Source organism: Scomber japonicus, chromosome 22, assembly GCF_027409825.1.
Source record: "Scomber japonicus isolate fScoJap1 chromosome 22, fScoJap1.pri, whole genome shotgun sequence".
NCBI classification, from domain to species: Eukaryota; Metazoa; Chordata; class Actinopteri; order Scombriformes; family Scombridae; genus Scomber; species Scomber japonicus.
This window is the reverse complement of record NC_070599.1, coordinates 12,108,711-12,129,916: the sequence shown is the minus strand read 5'-3', so window position 1 is coordinate 12,129,916 and position 21,206 is coordinate 12,108,711. Positions and strand designations below refer to the sequence as shown.

At 40.1% G+C, this 21,206-nt stretch overlaps 2 protein-coding genes across 2 annotated transcripts in view; both read right to left on the bottom strand.

Annotated features, from left to right (window-relative positions):
- The window catches only part of LOC128384010 (inactive ubiquitin carboxyl-terminal hydrolase 53), a 32,069-nt gene extending 30,253 nt beyond the window's left edge, over positions 1–1,816 (bottom strand). Inside the window, exon 1 of the mRNA XM_053343592.1 lies at positions 1,619–1,816. The gene's annotated coding sequence lies outside the window, so the exon portion shown is untranslated. The remainder of the gene's footprint in view (positions 1–1,618) is intronic.
- Positions 1,817–10,112: 8,296 nt separating this feature from the next.
- LOC128383808 (myozenin-2-like) lies at positions 10,113–19,931 on the bottom strand. The gene is made up of 6 exons (XM_053343397.1): positions 19,768–19,931; positions 18,808–18,898; positions 17,821–17,987; positions 13,340–13,469; positions 10,975–11,158; positions 10,113–10,648 (listed from the first exon to the last, which is right to left on the bottom strand). Exons 2-6 carry the CDS (start codon positions 18,887–18,889, stop codon positions 10,423–10,425), a joined length of 789 nt encoding a protein of 262 aa, XP_053199372.1. The 5' UTR covers positions 18,890–18,898; positions 19,768–19,931; the 3' UTR covers positions 10,113–10,422.
- Between the last annotated feature and the right edge of the window lie 1,275 nt (positions 19,932–21,206).

The following is a 21,206-nucleotide window of genomic DNA, read 5'->3' as shown; positions in this document are numbered from 1 at the left end:
GGAACCGAACAAACACACAATTGTCTGAAAATATGCAAAAGCCTTAACACAGGCACGCCACCTCAAATAACTGAAGGGGTAATAAAATGTGACCCTGCATGCTCGACCCCTAAAACAACAGTGAAACCTCACTGTAAAATTCCCTACAGACTGCAGACATGCTTTAAGACTTTGGGCAACAATGCAGCGCTCGTTTCCTGTGTGGGCTTCCTGCTCAAAGGCTTGCCGCTTTCCAGCACCACGATCAACCCTGTGAAACTGAACAGGTCACCCACACCACGCTGAGTCACCCATTATTCTTGACCGTGTCCGACAGAGGAACAGGGAGAACAAAAGCACATGTTCCAGTATCACACACACTGAGTAGAAATAAAACATCCTCTTCTTCCTACCTCAGATTACTTCCTTAATGTCCTCCCACTTGACAACAGCTTGCCAAGAAAAGTGTGGCAGTGATGACCCACAACTTTCTTTCTCTTAGTTCATCTACCTGCTATAGAAATTAATTCATTAAGCTTAAAGAGAAAAGTTAAGTGATAAACTCCTTACTCACACTCAACTTCAGCATACAGATCCAAAGCCTTATGAAAGACAGATTGCATTGTATATTAGGTCATTCTAAGTCCTCTTGCCCGAGATACTTGCAAACAAAAGAAGTGACAACACTTGGGAGTCAAAACTGGTTCTTCAGCATGCCTCCATATTTACTTCACCATGAAAGAAATGTTCCAGATGAACATAAAGGATGAGTAGGCATGATGGCTCCAGGGCTCATGATCTCACTGCTTCATCATCACCGTGCTCCTGTGAATGAGGTTTGCTAAGGGGGGTGGTGGGGTCTTATCACTGGAATGAATTAAAGTGGGAGAGACCGGTTCACAGGGTGCACAGGACGGTGGTCTGCCAATGACTTCAAACTGAGCTCCAGTAAACTCCTGCATGTTTTGTCCACATGATAAAAAAAGGGTGTGTAATAATAAAGCAATATGTAACCCTCTAAGTCCACACCATAACAAAACATGAGACTTGGCTGTTAACTTTTTATTGTGCTTGTTTATCTTGAGGTGACGCAACACTATAACAAATAAAAAGGACGGCTGGTGTTTTGTTTTTTCTTACTTTAAAAACAACCTTAAAAGTGTACTTATGAGCCTATATATCCCTATAACGAGATATTAATGAGATATTGTGCTAAAAAGTTAATATGAGAGGAGTAGTAACTTGAGCTTCCTTTCCGTAAAGCTACTTATATTAATATTAAATGATAAACTGACACATGGCTAACTAACTAGCTAGCTGTCAAAAACAATGCGACTCCGGACGACTTTTAAAAGACAACGCCAGCAGTAAGTTAGACTAAATTAAAAAAGCTAAAATGACAACACGAGTCTAATACGTTAAACTTTTCCACACTCTATTTTTTAACTTGATAAGTGTTTAAACTAAAGCCACCTGGTCGACTACAAGAGGCTAACAGCTAGGCCTACCTGGTTTACCTGAGCTCCAGGTAAAGCTACATTTCCGGCCCACGTAAACGCCCCTGCTGTATAAAAAAAAACACAAACTAGGAAAGTTTAAAGGATTTCTTGTGCACCGACTTAAATAACGTGTCACTCACCTTATACGGTAGAAACCCCCAAGTGTTGTTATATCCTCCAGTGTGGAGAGTTGGGGAGTATTTTGGTTGAGTTTCGGAGGAGAGGGGGGAGGAACTGAGGAGCCGCAGGAGTCGCTGGTTAAAATATACTTCAATGGACAGATACTGGAAACTAAAGCACCCACCAGGGGGAAAAAAGTGCTGTCTTAACGCCGCTGAAACTTCCCTCTCCCAGGCTTTTTTTTTTTTTTACAGGGTCTACCCTCTGTCAGAAATTCCACTTCGGACACAGCAGCAGTCTCTGTCCACTTGCGATATATTCCGGTTTAGTAAGAGGCGTGCACTTCGTTCTGCAGCACTTCACGCTGATGTGCGGCGGTAGTGAGCAATGGTCGCCTGGTCGACTTCGGCACCTGAAATACTGGATTAGAGATGTTTTCAGAGCTGAGATGTCAAACCCCGCCTCTTCAACACTGTAGTTACTGCAGTCTGCCATGCTACTGTACACCACTGCCACGGCTACAGAGCGCACACTCTCATATACACACACACACACACACACACACACAGTCCCAACATTTGCAGAGCGCCAACTCTACTGGCAGGCTCGTTAATGTTGCTTTATGGTGCAGGGCTTTGCAGTTTGCAGCCCACTACAACAATGTGTAGTGTTAGTTTACAACTGTGCTTCTGCAAACTGCATTATACACACATTATATAGGTCAGATTGTGCTTAAAAGTTCATATTTGATCTTTTTTTTTAAAAAAGGCAAATCACTTAATGCAAAACCTATTTTTGATAGTTTTGGATTTGTTGTCATATAGGCAAATAATATCAGAAAGTCACAAAGCTAACAACCACTGTTAGAATAAATTGATCCACACAGTTGCATGTGAGCTATGCATTACAGTGGTGTGGTGGGCAATGATTAAACATGCTTTAAAGGGTGTTAAACATTCCCTTGCATGGTTTTACCCCAACAATGTGGTGACAATTATAACACTGATCATTATGAGGAACACGGAGAGCAGAGGAAAGTGATGTAAGGCTCTCGTTACCCAAACACCATCTGCCTGATCCTGTTATATAAAGAAAGCGAATGAAAGAGATGTAAAATTAAAGCTTTTCTCCCCCTTTTTTCAAGCAGGAGAGATTGTGATAGCCCTATCATGTTTCATGGCTCAAGGCCCCCACCAAGCTGCCCATATTTTTATGTGGAATAATTGCATTAATTAAAATGAGTAGTTTGGATTGACAACAGGGTATATCATGGAGGATGTGAGAGTGTGAGTCTATATAGTATATTTTTGATTGTCCATTCATTTATTTGTTTTATTTGACACAGCTGTAATTGCACATACAGGAATGCATGTTTTTAGAAATTGTGATTTTATTTACTTTTATTACTATGGAAAGAAATTTGTATAATGTACTGATTTGCAAAGGTCCCCTCATTAGCTTTGCCGTCTCTTTTTTTTCCCAGTCTCACATTCTGGTTCCCATTTTAGTATCATCTGTGCAAATTCCACACCAGCCTTGCATGAAGCATTTTAACAATTCATTTGGCACATTAATTTCAATTAAATACTGCCTGAGGAAATTCACTTCTGAAGAGCATTTTGTTATCTTCAATGAAACCCATAAATTCAGTGTAGATCCTCAGTTAGAGAGCCCTAATAACATTATCTGTTGCAAAATCATTTTTCAATCCGGGCCACATGTCCAACAAGCTTCAAAAGAACACATTTTAGGCATTCCAAAAAAAAAATCAGCACAGTCACTCATTAAGGCTGAGGAAACTGGACACAGTGATCGAGTGTGCGGTGAGGGGTCACAATGTATCAGCGTAGTCCAGCCTTTCCCCAGGAAGTACTTGAAAGGGCCCATTGAGGAGACAATGCCATTTCCCTCCACACACATTTCCTCAAGGGACATATAATGCTTCCCTTTAAAATATAAAAAGGTTTGAGTGTGGTAATAATCAGTTTGAGTGATGTGAGCCTTAATGGTGTTGGCAGTGAAGTACTCAACTTACCTTATGCTAGAAACTGTACTCTAAAGCACTTATGGGAAATAAAATAACCCAACAAACAGTAAGCCATTCTGTGGCATTTTTTTCCCACAAGTTGTTAGATCGGGTTAACAAAATCATTTGGTATGTGTGTTGCTCTCAGCTCACATAGAGAATTCACATTATGATATTGGACATTCCCACCCTGGCTGTTGGCCGTCCTCGCTTTGAAGTGCTGCCACCGAATATCTTACATTCCCTATAAATTATGGATCAGACAGCTCAAACAGATCAGGTCTTTTACAAGTTCCACAAATGTAAACTTTTCTTTTCTGACCTTGGTGGACAGTTTGCAATCAGCTGCTGTATCTGACAATTTGTGCCTGGTCAGCATCACTGCCTCACTCTGAGCCAAAAGACTGAAAATGACTATCATTGCATAGACACATCAGTGCCTAGCTGGCATGCACTGTCAATGACTTCTGCAGAATAGCGGCTCATTGCTTTTTGGACATGTCTGCTTGTCCTCAGTCTTTTCTACTTTTTTTTATGTTACCAACTTTGCAAATTTATGAAGTAGTGCAATTAAACTTTCTAAGTATAAAGAAGTCTTGCTGCGCCTGTGATAAAATCTCAAATCTAACAACCCAGGATACCACTGATGCTACACAAGTTTGACTCTGTTGTGAAGGGCATTTTCATTTAAGATTAATTAGTGAGACTTTGCCAGCTCTGCAAGGAGACAGTGCACACAGTAAATGTCCCGCTGAGAGCTGGTGCCATTGCCTTGACTTCTCACCTTGAGAATGCCACGAATGAACAGCAAGAGATTTGCTGAACACGGTGGATAAACACAGCTCAAATGACAAACCAGTGTCCTCTCTTTGCATGCGGAGACCTTTTTGTGCAATTTCACCAACAACAGCACTAATGAAAATCAACTTTGTGACACATCAGACATGTGTTACACAGTTTTCCAGTCCAATGTCAACTTTCTGAACAAATAAGCTCTTGTTTTTGATTGATATATAGATTTACTGATTGGGTCACTGGGCAGCTAAATTTCCATTTCATCCCAAATGTGTGTTACCATTTGAAGTGGGATATTTTTAGCACTGTTGTCAGGCCTTTCAATCCATACTTACTGTACTCTATAGCCCTGAGACACAACAGGAAAGTGGGGCAACAATTCCACAACCATACTTTTTGAAAAGTCTGTGCTTTCAGTACGTTTTTTTTTTTCACACCAATACAAATGTAAAAGAAACCACATGAAATTGAGGTTCAGAGAAAAATTAATCTGATTAATGAAAAAGCGAGAACAAATTCCTCAAGGCTTTTCTGACAGGCCAGATAATGTAAATCAACATATAATAGAATGGATAAATAGGCTAAACTCCCTCTACTGTTGCTCACATCTGTTGTGGTCATGGTAACTGCTAGTGTCTAATTAAAATGTAAACTTAATCTGCTCCTGTCTCAGCCTGAGTCATAATAATTGACCTAGTTTATGTGCGCATTTGTGTACGTGTATGTGAACTTGTATCATGGGAAATACAAATAATTCAAATGGAGCAGCTTGTACTAATGAAAAGTAATATGAGGACACAAGTTGTCCTGAACATGTGCATGAATGCAAGTAAATATGGGATATTTGTGTAGTGTATGTTGTGTGTGAGTTCAAACTGTGAGATTTTTAAATAGATTCCTCTTAAATGAAAACGCCCTTTATTCACTCTTTGCAAAAACTACACAAAGTGGAATAACTGAACAAAGCAAAGCTTGTAATGTGTTTTGTGAACACCATTTGTTGTGTTATACTATTAGATTACTACTAATGAGGAACCATACAGAAGTGAATGCCCTGTTGTTATGTAAGAGATTAGACATGCTTGAACGCCACAATGGGGGCCACGGGAGGCGACGCCTCTGAAGCAACTCGTGCTATATTTAACCGGGGATTAAAATCCTGTAATGATGAGTTTTTGGAACGAAACTGCTTCTCAAGTATCTTCAGAACAACCATGTCAGCAGTTCTTTGCTTTTTTTCTTTTTCTTTTTTTTTTTTTAATCTGCTCTTCAATACATGTGACATCTGGAAATTAGTATCAGTGCAGGTCAAATTCAAAAATAATGGTTCACACAAAGCATAGTATAAAGAATCACTGAACATGTTATCATACAGTACATCTAGTCTCTGTTGTATGTTATTCACTGGAATGATATTTATGTGCAATCATGATGACCTAACATTACCGCAAACAGCTTGATGTTGCACCATGGGAGCAGGTGAGAGATTTTGCTCATCCAGGTAAGATAAGAGGTCCTCAATGCTACACTAGCATTTATTTTATTTACTATTCATATTGATTTATTTAAATTTTCCCTCTAAGCCTCTAGTAGACCTGTACTCATTGTTTTACTGCAGAAAAGTAGATGACATAAGCATCATTTTTTGGCAATTGACTGTGATACATTAATTCTGGAGTGCAGCCAAAGAGGTGACTGTGATGTATTTCTTTGCTGTGTTTGCCGTATCCGTAGTAGCTGCAGCGCACAGGAAAAGCACGCTATCGCCTCAGTGCTGTCCGTCCGGGAAAGTAATACCCCTCAGTGACTGAGATAAGGCACATTAATTATTGTTTTCCTGGCAACAACATCCAAAAATTGGTTATTTCCTCTGTAACTCTACATTAAGGACAGCTGTTTTATGCTCTTTCCAAGCATGATGAGATGAGAAGAAACCTTTTTCATCATCACCTTAAGTCTAAGTACTACACTTTCATTGTGTTAGCACTTGAAAGTTAATAATTCTTCATTGACTATTCACCAAATAGAGGAGGTTAACATATATTGACTAGTCAGGAATATAGATGAGCCCCCTGAGGTAAAAGTCAGAGGCTGGATTACTGTGAGAGAACACAGCTCTAATTGGTCTCGAGGGCTTATTCAAGTAAACAGGAACACGATCTTGAATGTTCATTTGTCCAAACAGGCTAATTACTAGCCTAGTTGTTTGCATCCTTACATGAAGTAGTTTCTGCAGTGGTGAATTTCAGTGTAGGCTACTTAACCTCTCTGCACTGGATGAAAATGAATGCACATTGGTCAACAATCATTTTCTTATTTGCACCAAAAGACCAGAGATTCCTTCTGGCATTCATCTAATGATCCCATCGATTCAAATAATCCGCTAAAACTCACACAAGCACACCCATAACTGTCTGTAGATGAACGTGCACATACGCAAGCATCCACCCTCACTCACTTTGCTGACACTTGATGGACTGAGAATGTTCTCAGAGCAAACATAGTTCAACCCACTACGTCATTTCACTTCATTTCAAGGAGTGGAATGTGTTCCCTGTCACCCTTCACCTCACCTCATCGGCAACCCAACACCACCCTACTGACCCCTGAGATGGTTTATTTTCACTCATATTTTTAGATATGCCAGTGGGCTTTACACTTTCCTAAGGGAATAACCACCTGCTGTGAACGTCCATCAGCTAAAACAAGTGTAAGCATATGGTGTCATTGGATGAGAAAGACCTAAACTAAAGCATTGACACACTATAGATTAGCTGCACTTTGCAGTTATTTACAGATTTTATGTCAGGGGGTCACTTTAACCCAATAATCTGAGGTTAATCCCAGATATCCATTGTGTCTAGTGGACAATTTAAGCATAAACTCCACCTGAATTCTCACTGCAAACTCCTTAACAGTATGTCTGTATGCTAAAACCTTTGAGAGGACAATACATCCCCATCTGGGTACAGCTTGGTGCCCCTGCAGTTTTTATTTCACAACACATTTGTCTTCTCATTTGACCCATGCATACTTAAGGAAGTCCTTGTGGGATATTAGTTGGTCTTGTGGCTCAACCTTTTAGCAGTTGTCTGTGTCAGCAACGTACTGCACACTCAGTGTTTGGTGCTGTGTGTGCAGATGGATACCCAAGGGACTTCAGCTTTTAAATGATGACTGTGAAAACAGCAGCAGCAAAGTCCATTGTTATTAACTGCTGATAAAGGCACCGAAGGCCAGCTGCTCATTTACAGACTAAGCACAGAGTATAAAATATAAAATGAATAATTTGAAATTTAGTTGAATTACAAATGTCCATCTCACTTCTTGCACCTGTTGAACACACAAAAAGCCATATTTCCATTAAATCAAGGTTTTTATGGTCACTCCAGTCTGAGATACCGATCAAGGGTGTACATACTGCTTCCCCTTCTCCAAACACAGTTCTAAAAAGGACTGCCCTGCATTTCAGCTCACTGAGATGCCTATGTGCTATCTCTTTACTTTCCCTGATGCTCTTATGCATCGCGATTTAGATGGTCTATAAAGGACTGGTTTCACCTCATGCTCAAGGACAATACAAGAGTCAAGCTTCAACCATTAGTTCAGGGACAGGATGTTTAACTTGTAGGTCACTCTATTCAAACAAAGCAATAACTCTAGACTTCACAGCCTATAATCCGGTACTTACTGTGCCATCTCATGCCAAGGCAAACACACCAGAGGGGAAACTAGTTGCAGTTAGAGATTAATAATCGAATTGTCTGGCTCGCCGACCCTCAGCCTACGCTACGGTCCCTGCCAATAATATTTCCGTTTCTGCAGTTTGATAATGGCTACAATCAAAGTTCAAAGAGAGGTCATGTCTGACCTTGATAAACAATACTTGCTATTTACTGTGGTACTTGGCATAGTTACTGATGCTGTCGGATGCTGGGTGGTGTGCTGTACACACCATTCTTCTGACGAGGTTAGCCAGAGGAATTCAATAGGACTGAAAAAAAGGGAGTGGCACCAGGGTCTGCACATTCCAAAAGGTTTCCGACAGAGGCAAGGAATGCTGTTGCTGGACTTGGTCACATGGCTTGATCAAATTTAACACATCTCACTGTCCAGATTGTGGTCATACTTGAAAAAGTGCATGTACAATTCTCACTAGAATGCAGTGAGAATCATATTTTGAGAGTCATCGATTCATATTTAATCAAATTTACTATTAAAAAGGTGATCGTTGGCATCTTCAGTGTTATTGGTGACAATCTTACAAGGTCAATGTATAGAATTTAGTGGCATATAGTGGAACAGACTTGGCAAAAATGAAATATAATATTAATACGCATGCTTTATATATATATGTATCAACATAAGGAGGCACTGCCATGCTACGGTAGCCCAGAACAGACAAACTAGAGTGTCTTAGTACTTAGATTTTTTTCACAAGTTTCAAGGCCACTGTATGTTTTCCTGCATACTTGTAAGGGGAGCGGGAGGAGGGATATTTAGTGCAATCTGCAATCTCACTGCTAAACGCCAAGAAATCCTACACAATGGGCCATTAAAAGATCATTTTGTAATACATTTTTAATAGATTTTGTACTGAAGAGGTGTGGTTTTCCCCTATAACTCATGATGGCTGCCTCAGGTGTTCACAGGTGAAATTAGTCATTATGCTCTTTAAGGGATTTATCTTTGTCTGTTGTTCAGTAATTCCACAGGAGGAGTAAGGTCATGGATATTTTCTGGGAAAGATTGTAAATCAGTGTTAAAGACAGACACATAAGAGACATAAAGAGACACATAAGTGTTTTAAATCACTGTTATATTTTTGACACACATCTGGAAAATAAGTATGTACATATAGACATACAAAACACATGTTGGTATTTATTAAAAGCAATTGGCACAGAGAACAAAAATCTAGCATGTTAGCTTGATGACACTAGCTGCAACATGCAAAAGGGTAATGTATGGGGTTTTTTTTACGACATTGGAATATATCCTCATTTAAGTATAAATAACTTAACTTCAAAATAATGGTAAAAAAATACCTACCTAGAAGATGCCAAAAACTAGACAATGAAACTTAAAATAAAGACCTAATTTGTCCATTTAACTGAATAAAACTGGTTAACTTTCTGTGTTTTGTCTGTACTTCTCTGTTTTTGATCAGTCAGGTCTGTTGCTTGAGCCTGTTATCTCTCAGATACATCCCTAAGTGCTATAGTAATAAACTGCGACACAGATAAGAAGTGGGCACAGCTCATCATGTAGCTCTTCCATCAATCGCAATCCTTCGACTGGGCATAGCCAAAAGGTGAGAGACACATCAGTCAACTCGCTCATGTCAGTGAAGCAGATTTGATTTGTCAGGCGGTGTAACCTTGAGGTGTGTTACAGTGGCTCACATGTATCTTTGGCCTCTCACACGATGCAATAAGTGATGGGTTTGCATACGACTATAGCACACAGGCACAGCATCACTCACTCAAGTGAGCCTTCAGTGTGGCTCAGACCAACTCACTGTGAAATTATTACCTGAGGGCATGTTGTGGAATATGTTAAGAGATTTGCATGTCCAAAAGCCTCAAGAAAGACCAAAACTAATTTTAGTTGCAGTTTTAGTAGCAGGAAATTAAATTTAAATGTAAAAAAAAAAAAAAAAAAAAGCAGAAAAGATGTTGGACTTGTTGCATTCCAAACCATTTTATTGAGCAAAAATGTGTGTCTGCAAGATAGAATAATCTTATGCACATTAATATACAATTTCCATTTATTCCAGTCTCTGCTTACTGTTCAAGATTAATTTATATCTGAGTGCAAAGCAATTGTTATCATCCCTGAAAAACCAAGGGATACTGCATACATGGTAACTTGAACCAGAACAGCCCAACAGGATGCTTTTTATCACCCTGACTCTGTTCTGACTGAAATGCTGCTCCACCCACAATAACCTCGAGTGCAGCAACTAAGTAGACAGCATCTATGTGTGACTTCATTATGGGTTCAAAGGTCTTCTGACTCAGGGATGAACATAGGCTCAAGGGAAAGTGTAGGGAGGGTGACTGAACCGCCTGCTGACACCCACCCGAGAGCAGCTCTGTTGAAGGAGGGTCGGTTTACCCCTGTTTCCCCCTGGAGCTCGGGGAAGTCGGGGAGGGGCTCCGCCGGCAGGGTCTTGATGGGATCAAGTCTGGGTGCCTTGTTGAAGCCACCGAACGGGGTTGCCACCCTGCAGATGATGGAGTGACATTGTTAACAGTAGCCGTCATGTGCTAATGAGAGGGACTGCACTGACAGTTGAAGTGATGCGACTAATTAAAAAGGAGGCAAAGACTTTGACCAGGGGACATATTCTGAGAAATAACTGCTCAGAGAGAGAAGCCTACTTTAATCCATTATGACTTCGATAAAGGACAACTCTTGTTTTGCTCACTCAGCACTTGTATGTAAATTAAAAACATACATTAAACATTTAAGATACATGTGTCTGCTTCTTTAAATGTATCAGACCGCTACAATTTTTCGCCACCTATTTTCCACCTGGGAGGTTCTTACCTATTGAAACTTTTGTACCCTGGTAGGTCTGATCGGGGCTCTGGCTCAGGCATATGGGTGATGAGAGTGTCAGCCAAGGTCGGGTCACTGATGATGGCCTGTTCCCAGGGTGAATGGTAGGACTTTGGTATAGCCGTGGTGTTGAACTTCTCTGGAGGGATGTCTTTTAAAGGACCTCCATACCCTGAGCGCATTATACAACACAGGCAGTGATTAAACATAGGGCTTGTCTGACACACAGAAGGCATTATGTTCTTTTTTCTTTATTTTTTTATCAGTTTACTTTCTTTATATGTCTGTTCGTTTTTCATATTTTTTCAATTTTCCAAAAACAGTGCTCGTGTCAGGGTTGGACAGTTCTCCATACACAGCCTGTGATGAAGTGAAACTTGAGAGCCAAAATTATCTCTTACACAATCAACAGCTAACAAACCCAAATAAAGCTAAAGCTGCTAACGGTTAAAGTTGCTTGTTTTAGCTTTAAGACACTGATTATTAGTGTGTGTGTGTGTGTGTGTGTGTGTGTGTGTGTGTGTATAACGCAATCATATCGATCTGAGTGTGTCACATTGCAATACCCCCCGCTGCTTTTTCTTTGGCCCTTCATTCCTCGTTAAAGTTCACAGCAAAACAAATCAAGGGGCAGCTACCCCTGTATGTGTGCATGTTTGTGTGCCCAGCTGCATGTATGTCTCCCTACATAGTCTATGTGTGTTGATGGGAGAGGCCTATCCAAAACACTATCCTTCAAACCCAGTGCTTCACTCAGGGGGGCTTGCAAGCTCCAGCATTACATAACACGGGGCGTTGTGTCACGTCCTAACCTCTCACAATGAACAATCCTCCTTCCTGAGTTTATGTTTTGCCCTGAGGGGGAAGCAGGAGAAACCAAACAGACCTGTAAGGAAGTTTACAGGTTTTTGGAGGGGAATCTATTACAAAACATTGTGTAAAAGATTTTTCTGAAGCCATGGAATATTGTTTTTGTTGCTGGATGTTTGGATATTTTTTGTGGGAAATGACTGTCACACACCCAGCTCTATGTTCGCTCTGTGGAGATGAAAGACGGTCCCAAAAAAAAAGCCCTGAGAGGACAGAGGAAAAAAAGTGTGTGGCTTTTTTTTTTTTTTTTTACATGATTTTTATTTTCTCTCTGAAAAATCTATCTTCAAATGTGGCAGCATTTAGGCAAACATGGTACTATAACTAAAGATGCATCTGACATTTTGCTATAGTTTGGTTTCAAAATGGCACAAAACATTACAAATGAAAAACTATATAAAGTTATACCTTCAATGTATTTTCTGCCATTTTTCTTGTGTATCCAAGCTCCAGTAGAATCTTAAAGTGCTCCCTATATATAACTATAGTATGGTTAAAAAAATCTACCAGAACAGGCACATGGAACATTCACCCCTGGGTAGACGAGTGTGCTATTTTAAGAGTTCTTACCATTTGATACCTAATGCACTTTGGCCTGATTCCTGCTACAGCTGGAGTGACATCACTCAGATACTGAGGGGTGGTGTCTGGTCCCAAGCTCCAGAAATAACACCCCACCCCTGTGTGGACATACTCATCCTTAAATCAGTATTGGTTTTGTGTCAACTGGGCAGAATTGAGACACGCGGAAGGATGTAAGTGCAAAGCTGATGGTATCAGTGGCACTGGAGGCAAACAGGAAACACTTCTCATAGGGTAAAACTCAACTACTTTTTCAGAAAGATGGTCAAAGCTGATTGTAACAAGAAGGGGTAAAAAAAGAGGAATGTGGAGGAGTAGACATGAGACAAAGAGTGGGATGAAGATAGAAAGACTGGAAAGAAATGAAACAGGCAGAGAGGGAGAGAATAAAAAGACAAACGTGTAATCATATTCTGCCTGAGGCCAGCAGATTCCAGACAAGACGAAAATGTTTTCCATCGTGATCAAAGCGTGCGTGACTACAAACAATGAAAAGCAGTTGAATCCTTATCAAAACATGGTACATCCAGTGCTTTGTGGAGAGCACATCCACACAGTCTCTCCACTAGGAGGAAAACAGTTTGTAACAGCCTGTACATTTAATGTAAGCTTTTTTTTTTAAACTGCATATCTTAAATGTAAATTTTGCAGAGAAGAATCATGGAAAGATAATCCTGCCTAAAACACATTAGTCAGGACAAGATTTTGTCATTGATGTAATAAACTGAAAGCAGTTCTTTGTGTGTTCTGCAGAAACAGGCACCAAGTAAGGTCACTGAGTTTAACAGAGCCCAACTTGTTTGTAGACCCAACTTTAGCTACAGTATATTACTGCTGCAATATTTTTTGGTCCTTGAAATGTGTTGGCGTTCCAGTAAGCTGTATCAACAGTGTTACCTACCCGGGGCAATACTGTCTGGATTTGGCACCATTGTTGTTTCTGGTGTGCAGTCCTGATCAGCAGCCAAGTTGTTCTCACCACTGTGGCTGTCCGCAGCATTCTCATTCTCAGTTTGAGGAACCACTGCGTTCTATTAAAAAAAAAAAAAAAAAAAGGGACAGACGGCATGAGTTAGGCTTACAAGAAATGTTGAAAATCTGTTTTGAAAGTCCTGTTGGACACAGTAGTTGACTAGACAATTTAAACTAAACAGTAGAAGACTTTCCTTGGGAGACTGAGCTGCCCAGTTGTCATAGATTTAATTAAATTTTCTGAGCAATTTAAACCTGTATTAATCTTTTTTAAGTGAAGGAATACTTCTTTGCCACTTGGGGGCAGCAGAAACAAGCTGTAAAACAACACTGAAATTCACATGGTGAACGTGTTTTTAAATAGTTACTTATTTGCAACACTTATATTCAGTTGGAGTTTCTGGCCACATGATGAATGTCCAATATTAACTCGTCTTTTAGCCGTGAGTCTGTCTCCACCAACTGTTGAGTGAAAATGTGTTTCTTAAGATACTAAATGTCCCATTTTCTTCACTAGCTAGTAACGATTTGTTTCTTTGCATCCATGTTGTTTTAAAAAAAGACAAATGTGGTGATAAAACTGAAAGCTCCAAGACAGCTACCAACATAGACGAGAACAGTAAGAACAATAATTCTTATTTTAACAGATTTATACACTAATTAAAAGAGACTCATGAATATTATGTTACATTTTCACCAATGGATCCCTCTAAATCCTACACACTGGACTTATAATGTGCTCAGAAAATTTTAAATTTGAAAAGTTACATTTCCACATGTGAGCAAACTGTTGTTGCTGAAGAAGATTGTGCAATACACAGCTGCTACAATTTCTCATGACACAGGGAACTTTCTTTTTTGTGTGAAAAATAGCAATAATATTAAACTATATCATAGTTAAATTAAAATATATGAAAAATGTGGTTTGCATGCACAGTAAATGTTTGTCTCAGTAGACTTCGCACTGTTTAAAATTTCATTGCAGTTATTTGACATAGAAATTCTTTGCTTGAACATTTTTCCTCATCAGAAACATTGTTTTCTGGGCTTGGATGAAATATATTGAAGCCCAAGCATCCAGCTTTCATCCCTCTGAAAGATATTTACTCCAGGACTTCCTCAGGAAATGTTGACAACTTGAGACAAAATCCCTCCATTGCCCGAAGCAATAAACAAACCAGAGATATGTGAGTCTTTCTCACTTCAAAGATGAGGGGGAAAATGTCCCTATAGCATAATAATTATTTTATCTAAAATTTAAAAGGCACACAAGCACACAAGGTCACCACACAACTAAATGAAAGAGGATATAACTAATGCCACTAATTAATTAGATATAGCCATGAGAAACTTGGTTAGTTTATCTTGATTAAATTTTACTGAGAATCTCAGTACGTAAATTGCTTTATGTGTGACCAGGTCAGGCTAAGATAAGTACTGCTGGGAAATGAAAAATGCTGACTTGGCACACTGCCCATCCATACACAAAGGGACATTAATAAAGCTACTTATGACCATCTGGAAGACTTTCACAACTATTCTCTGTTGCTTTGTGTTCACAGCACGAGTCAAATAAACACTTCAAGTGCTTAATCTTGCCCACAAATACTTAGTCAGGAAGTGAGGTGTTATGTTCTGAAAGTTAATCCCATTCCAGGCCAATAGGTGGTGCTACATAACTGCTGTTAAGAAAAACACAAAGTATTGCAGTATGTGGAGTTGGGAAATGCGTGCTCACAGTAAAGTAACATGGAATATTATCCTCTGTCCAGTGCTTCTTTTTAAGTGCCTCACTATGAATAAGAAACAAAATTGGTAATGAGGATGACTGTGGCTCCCACATTCAAACAATGTCTGGGAGAACCTGCAATGCCATTTGAAACAAAGCTAAAATTTTTCGAATACGACCTACTTGTGATCGATGTGGAAGGAGCTATGTGGCCCGATACCCAAAAGCGAGATGTACTCCTATACAATGTTGGAACTCAAGTACATATAATTTTGTATAGCTGGACTGAAAAAGGTACCACGTACAGTAAAATATGTGAGCACATTTTGTGTAGAAGGTAAATGTCACTGTTGAGAGACATAAGTTTCACCAACAAGCGCAGACACTTGATAAAACTATTGTACTGCACAATACATTTCCATGCTATGTGAGATGTGGAAATGCAGATATGCTACGAGATCAAATCATGGAGAAAGCCTACAGTGGGCGCCCACATGAACGTTTTCTACTAGAAAATAAACTGGATAAGGCCATTCAGAATGCTAATCAAGTGGAAGCAGTCACGTTTAAAATGCTACCAAAGAGGGAACAAAAACAGAATTCCAACAGCACAGGTAACCAAAGAAAATGTAAAACAAACTCTGAACTGTAGTATTCAAAATTAGAACATTTATTTCCTAGGCTGTGCACACACATTTGCAGGGAAATGACACCTATTATTATTATTTTTTTAAACTTACAACTAAGCCACCAGACAAATGTAAGAGATGTGACTTAGATAAGCACAGGGTAAATTCTATAAAGTGCCCAGCTACAACCAAAATATTTAAATCACATGGAAAAACTGGGCACTTTGCAAAAGAGTGCCGCTCAGGTAAAAAAAATAAGGTGAGGGAGGTTGTTATCCCCAAGCCAACTGTGCTATTTCTGAAATGTTCTGTCCAAGTAGAGAGGAAAATAATGTGCACTATTGAATTAGGCACTTCCCCATTTCATTTGGTGGTGTACTCAAGACAGATAATTCCAGTATTAGGCCAACTGGATACATATGCACATCATGATGGATGTTCTGCCCTAGCCTCCTTTTGAAATTGGGGAGTCAGGTTGACTACTGCTGGGGTTGGACTTATTTCAGGCACTGGTAATGGTCATTGTGGGAAATAAATGTGTGTGAAATTCAAATCAGAATATCTCCACATACCATGGGCTGTGAGAAAAAACAAATTGAGGAATGAGGAATGTGTCAGGGCTACAGAGCAATAAAGAACCTACTTATGGGGCACAAAGTTCATCTAACAAACTGATCACCAGGCTTTAATCACACCCCTGGCTACAAAAGGCATGAGTAGAGCTGGTATGAGAACAGCATGTTGGCATGCCAGGCTTCTCTGCCTCAACTATAATATTGTCTACAGACCCCGTGCTGAGAACCACGCAGCAGACCTTTCCTTTCCTTCTTGTCACTGTCATACAAACAGGACTGCTAGCCAAACATGGAACCAGAGAATGTTGATGCCGTGTCCACCCCTCTGACTGGCTGTTCTCAGGCTACCCAGAGCTACGCAATCTGAACAACCTGGTGGCAGACCTGATGCCTTAATAACAGGTTAGGAATGACCTGTCCATTCACACGTCTCTTATTTTGAGAGGACATCAGAGAATAGTGGTGCCAATAACGCTACATTCCCACCTAGCATATGATAGACACCAAGACGTTGTCCATACCAACTCAGACACTTTTATTGGTGGCCTACAATGGATGTGCTAGTAGCCTGTTATTGCCACCTGTGTGTCCTGCCAGCTGAATGACAAAACAACAAGAACCACACATGCGCCAGTAACACCAGTCCCATTGCCTGATGGACCCTAGCAAAACCTTGCATTAGACATTACTGGCCCATTCAATACTGGTGACTGCAAGTTCGATTTTACCATGATGGACCATTATTCAAAGTTGCCAGAGGTGTATTTGCTCCACAGTGTACTTCTGCTACAGTGATTAGCTTCATGAGATCTGTACTTTGCCAAAGTGGAAACCCATGGCTGTGTTGACAGATAATGGCCCACAGCTAACCTCCTCAGAACTCTCCTCTTTCCTGGAAGAACAACATATCCAAGACATCCAGAAGGAAATGGTGCTGCACACAGCTATGTGGAAAGCTCATGTCTCTGCGTTCCTTCAAGTGTATAGAGCTACACCACATGCATCCACAGGAACATCATCCTTCCAGGTCATGTAGGAAAGAAAGATGAGAATCTAACTCTCTATCCGTCCAAAGCTCACACCTGCTCAGGATCATGAACTGAGAGACAGGGGGGTGGCTATGGCTGAGGAGGTAGAGCAGGTCGTCCACTAATGGTGATTGGCAGTTCAATCCCTGGCTCCTACAGTCTGCATGTTGAAGTGTCCTTGAGCATGATACTGAACTGCAAAAGGCTGTGCCATGGGTCTGTGAGTGTGTGTGTCCTGATGAGCAGGCTGGCACCTTGCATGGCAGCTTCTGCCATTAGTGTATTAATGTGTGAATGAATGGTTTGGAAGACTAGAAAGGTGCTACATCAATTCAGTCCATTTACCATCCATTTATGGAGTTGTAAAGAAACATGTAAACATACAACAAACAGACACTAAAACCACTTAACCTAATATTGTGTAGGCCCCCCATGCAGTTTCTGCTTACATTCAACTGATTGTTGTTTTCATTCTGGATGTTCTCAAAAGTGTATTTTTCTGAGCGTCTCTGGCGCATTTTGAAAAGACGGGACCCCCGGTTGGAGGCAAGAGACAGCTCCTCCAGCATAATGTCCTTAGGTACGCACATTTTCTTCCCCAGATCCATATCTGTATCTGGACATAAAGACATGCGCAGAGGTTTAAAGAGATTATATCCACATATACAGTTTATACTTGTACATTGATCAGGTTTCTGACAAATTTCTTTTCCTATACTCTCTCCTATCTGATCTGATTGAACACAAATTATATTACACAGAGAAAAAAACCTTGCCACAAAAAAGCACTCTACATGGATTGCTGACTTGGTATTACTGCCAATATGATAAACGAGGAATTATCTTCCCTCGTAATCCACTCGTGTCTAGTGCTTGTTTTGTGGTTAGCGCTGTGTTCTAGCTACTGCATACTGATCATGGAGATGTCACCGGCCAAGTGCGAGACATATAATTTGCCAGAATATCTTTCAGCTGTCAGTAGCCTTCAGACCCTCCCCATCCCAGAGAGCCAAACAGTTGTCCTCGCCTTGAAATAGCGTGTTCAAAGGACAACAACAAAGGGATTAGTTACTTTGGCCCATAAAAGTATTCATTTGCTTATTTATAGTCTGGGTCATTCATAGAAGGGAGGGTTGGTGACTACTGCCCTGGCAAATGGTTGGCTCATACCTTCTATAAAGTGAATCTGGCAGTGTCCAGTGCCTGCTGGTTAATATGTGTGGGACTGAAATATGTACTGTAAGTAATGGTGTTAAATCCATGTCTATGCTGATGTGTGATAAAAAGAGTAGGGAGGGGCTAAAAGGAGCAGGATGTGAGGAGAAAGAGATGTTGAGCTGGAAACAGAAGCAAAGAATTGATGCAAGAAGAGAGAGTGAAAAACTGAGAGGTCAGAGGGACTAGACAAGGAAGTAAAGAGGAAACGACGCAGTTACCTTCCTGGGATTGAACCTCCCTGCAGATTGCTGCCGCCTGCATTTTCCTCTCCGAGGTCGTCATGGTAGAGAACTGTGACATGGCTGCCCCCTGGGAAACCAGGGGTAAGGAAAAAAGTCACAGGAGACAGCGCACATCAGTACAACCTGTTCAAAGGCACAGTGAGACACAAAAGCAAGACAACACAAATGCATGTTGGCCATCGATTGACCAACATCAAGCGTCCACACTATACATAAAGACCCACCGAAGCAGAATTTATTGGGGCAGTGAAAAGGGCAAAGTTAGCACATCCCTTTAAATAACCTTGGGCTGTTAAACGCCAAGCACATGCTCTTCAGACATGGCAACCAGCTGTGTCAGGGGTCTGGGAATCAATATGTTTGAAATTACCGAAGTGGACTGAAAGGACACAGATCAAGAACATGGTGCTTCCACAGCAAACACGTGAGACAGTGAATGAAATAGCACAGTGGAAAGTTTACATTAACATGTCAGTGAATACAACACAAATGTTTTATTCATATTGAAAATACTTCTAACTAAAGTTTTCCTGAACACCATGCAAACCAATTTGGTTTCAGCTCACCAGATAAAAGTTTGTAAAGTTAATTCTCGGCTCCCATAAATCACACTCTTGCTAGTTACATATAGTTTATTTAAAAAACCACTAAGAAGAACATAATGCATACTCGTATGTTGTCAAATCAGGATATTGTACATATAAAATTGTCAAGCAACAACACAAAGAAAGAAAAGCATTTATCAAAAATATATTTAAAAAATAAATGTAAAAAATAGATTTTAATTATGACACATGGCGAGCTGTGTGATTGACAGGAAAATGTGTAGGGAATGAGTATAGTGAGAGTCATGCTTGATTTTGAATGCAAATGTCACATGAGAACTGGACAACAAAGCCACAGCACACCTGTGGAGAGGCCCAAGTGATGGCTTACCTGTCCTGAAGGACCCTCAGGGGAGTCTCAAGTTGTTCCTGTCTCCTCTGGGTAGGAAGTCAGAAAGGTGAGAGGCGAGAGGGTCAGACTGGTTAGTGCGACCCGTGTGGGTGCTTGCGCTCCTCAGGACTGGAGCTTGTCGTGGGGAGGGTGCAGGCGGAGGGGGCTACAGTCTGACCCGGCTGACTGAGTGACTGAATGAGTGGGTGGGTGTAAGTTTGTGTGTTGTCATTGGTATTTAGTTCACAAGCGAAGGGGTGACTAAATTTAGAGTGCTGCCACCACTGCTCCCTTTGCCCTCCATCTATATCTCACTGTGCCAGTATGATCTATATCAGTGATTCCAAACCAGGGGTAGGCTACTTCTGCAATGGGTGACGTGGAAAGATTGTGGAGTAACAAAACTAATCAGATAAAAATATATTTTACAATTTGATTGAAAATAAACATACTTAAAGTCACATATAACATCAGAACAATCTTGTGACTAAGAGTGTGTTAACTAGTTAGTGAGCAGAGCAGTTCGCTGTAAGTTATGGATAAACAATTTAAACTAGCAACATAGATGAAGATATCTTAAGGATGGATAAATGATTAATCGTCAATAGCCAAGTGTCATGGAACATTTAATAGTTAGCTAGAAGTAATGGGTAAACTTAGTGGACAAACAATTCAAATAGTTAGCCAAATGAAATGGATACACAGTTGGAATGGTTAGCTAAAAGAAATGGACCAACAGCTGGAATAATTAGTTTTAAAAAGTTTGAATAGTTAGTTCAAAGAAATGGATGAACAGATGGAGTAACTGGCTAATAGAAATGGATAAACAGTTGGAATAGTTAGCTAAAAGAAATGAAACAGTAGGGTAAACGTAATGGCTAAATGGTTAGAATAGCTAAGAGTAATAGATGAAATAGTGAGCTATGAATAATGGGCAATGGTTGAAATGTCCATGGAAATAACACACATGTAAATGTATCAACTAACCTCAACATTAGTCTCTCTGTTTAAAAAGCAATTTAATACCTATTATTAAATCATACCCAGGCCAAAATCAATTCAAATGCATAACATGACTTGTGTTGATGAATGAGTAGCCTACTTAACAGGGCTGTGGGGATACAGTTGTCGTTTGTCATTAAAATTAAACAACCAATAACAATTATCAGGATTTTTTTTTCTTTTAGGAGAAAATGTTCAACATGACTCCTATTTGACCTAGTCGCTATCAGATTTTTTATATTTACCATGGTTAAGAGTGTGCTCCATCTGTAGGAAAACAAGGCAGACCTAGCTAAAAGACTCTTTAATATTAATATACAATAAAAATTGTTCCAGCTGCAATTGTCTTCATCAGCATCTCCAGAATTGTAGTGCACAGCCAACAATAAATATATTCCATGGCATCCAACATGGGAACATGGCCCCCTCAGGGCACG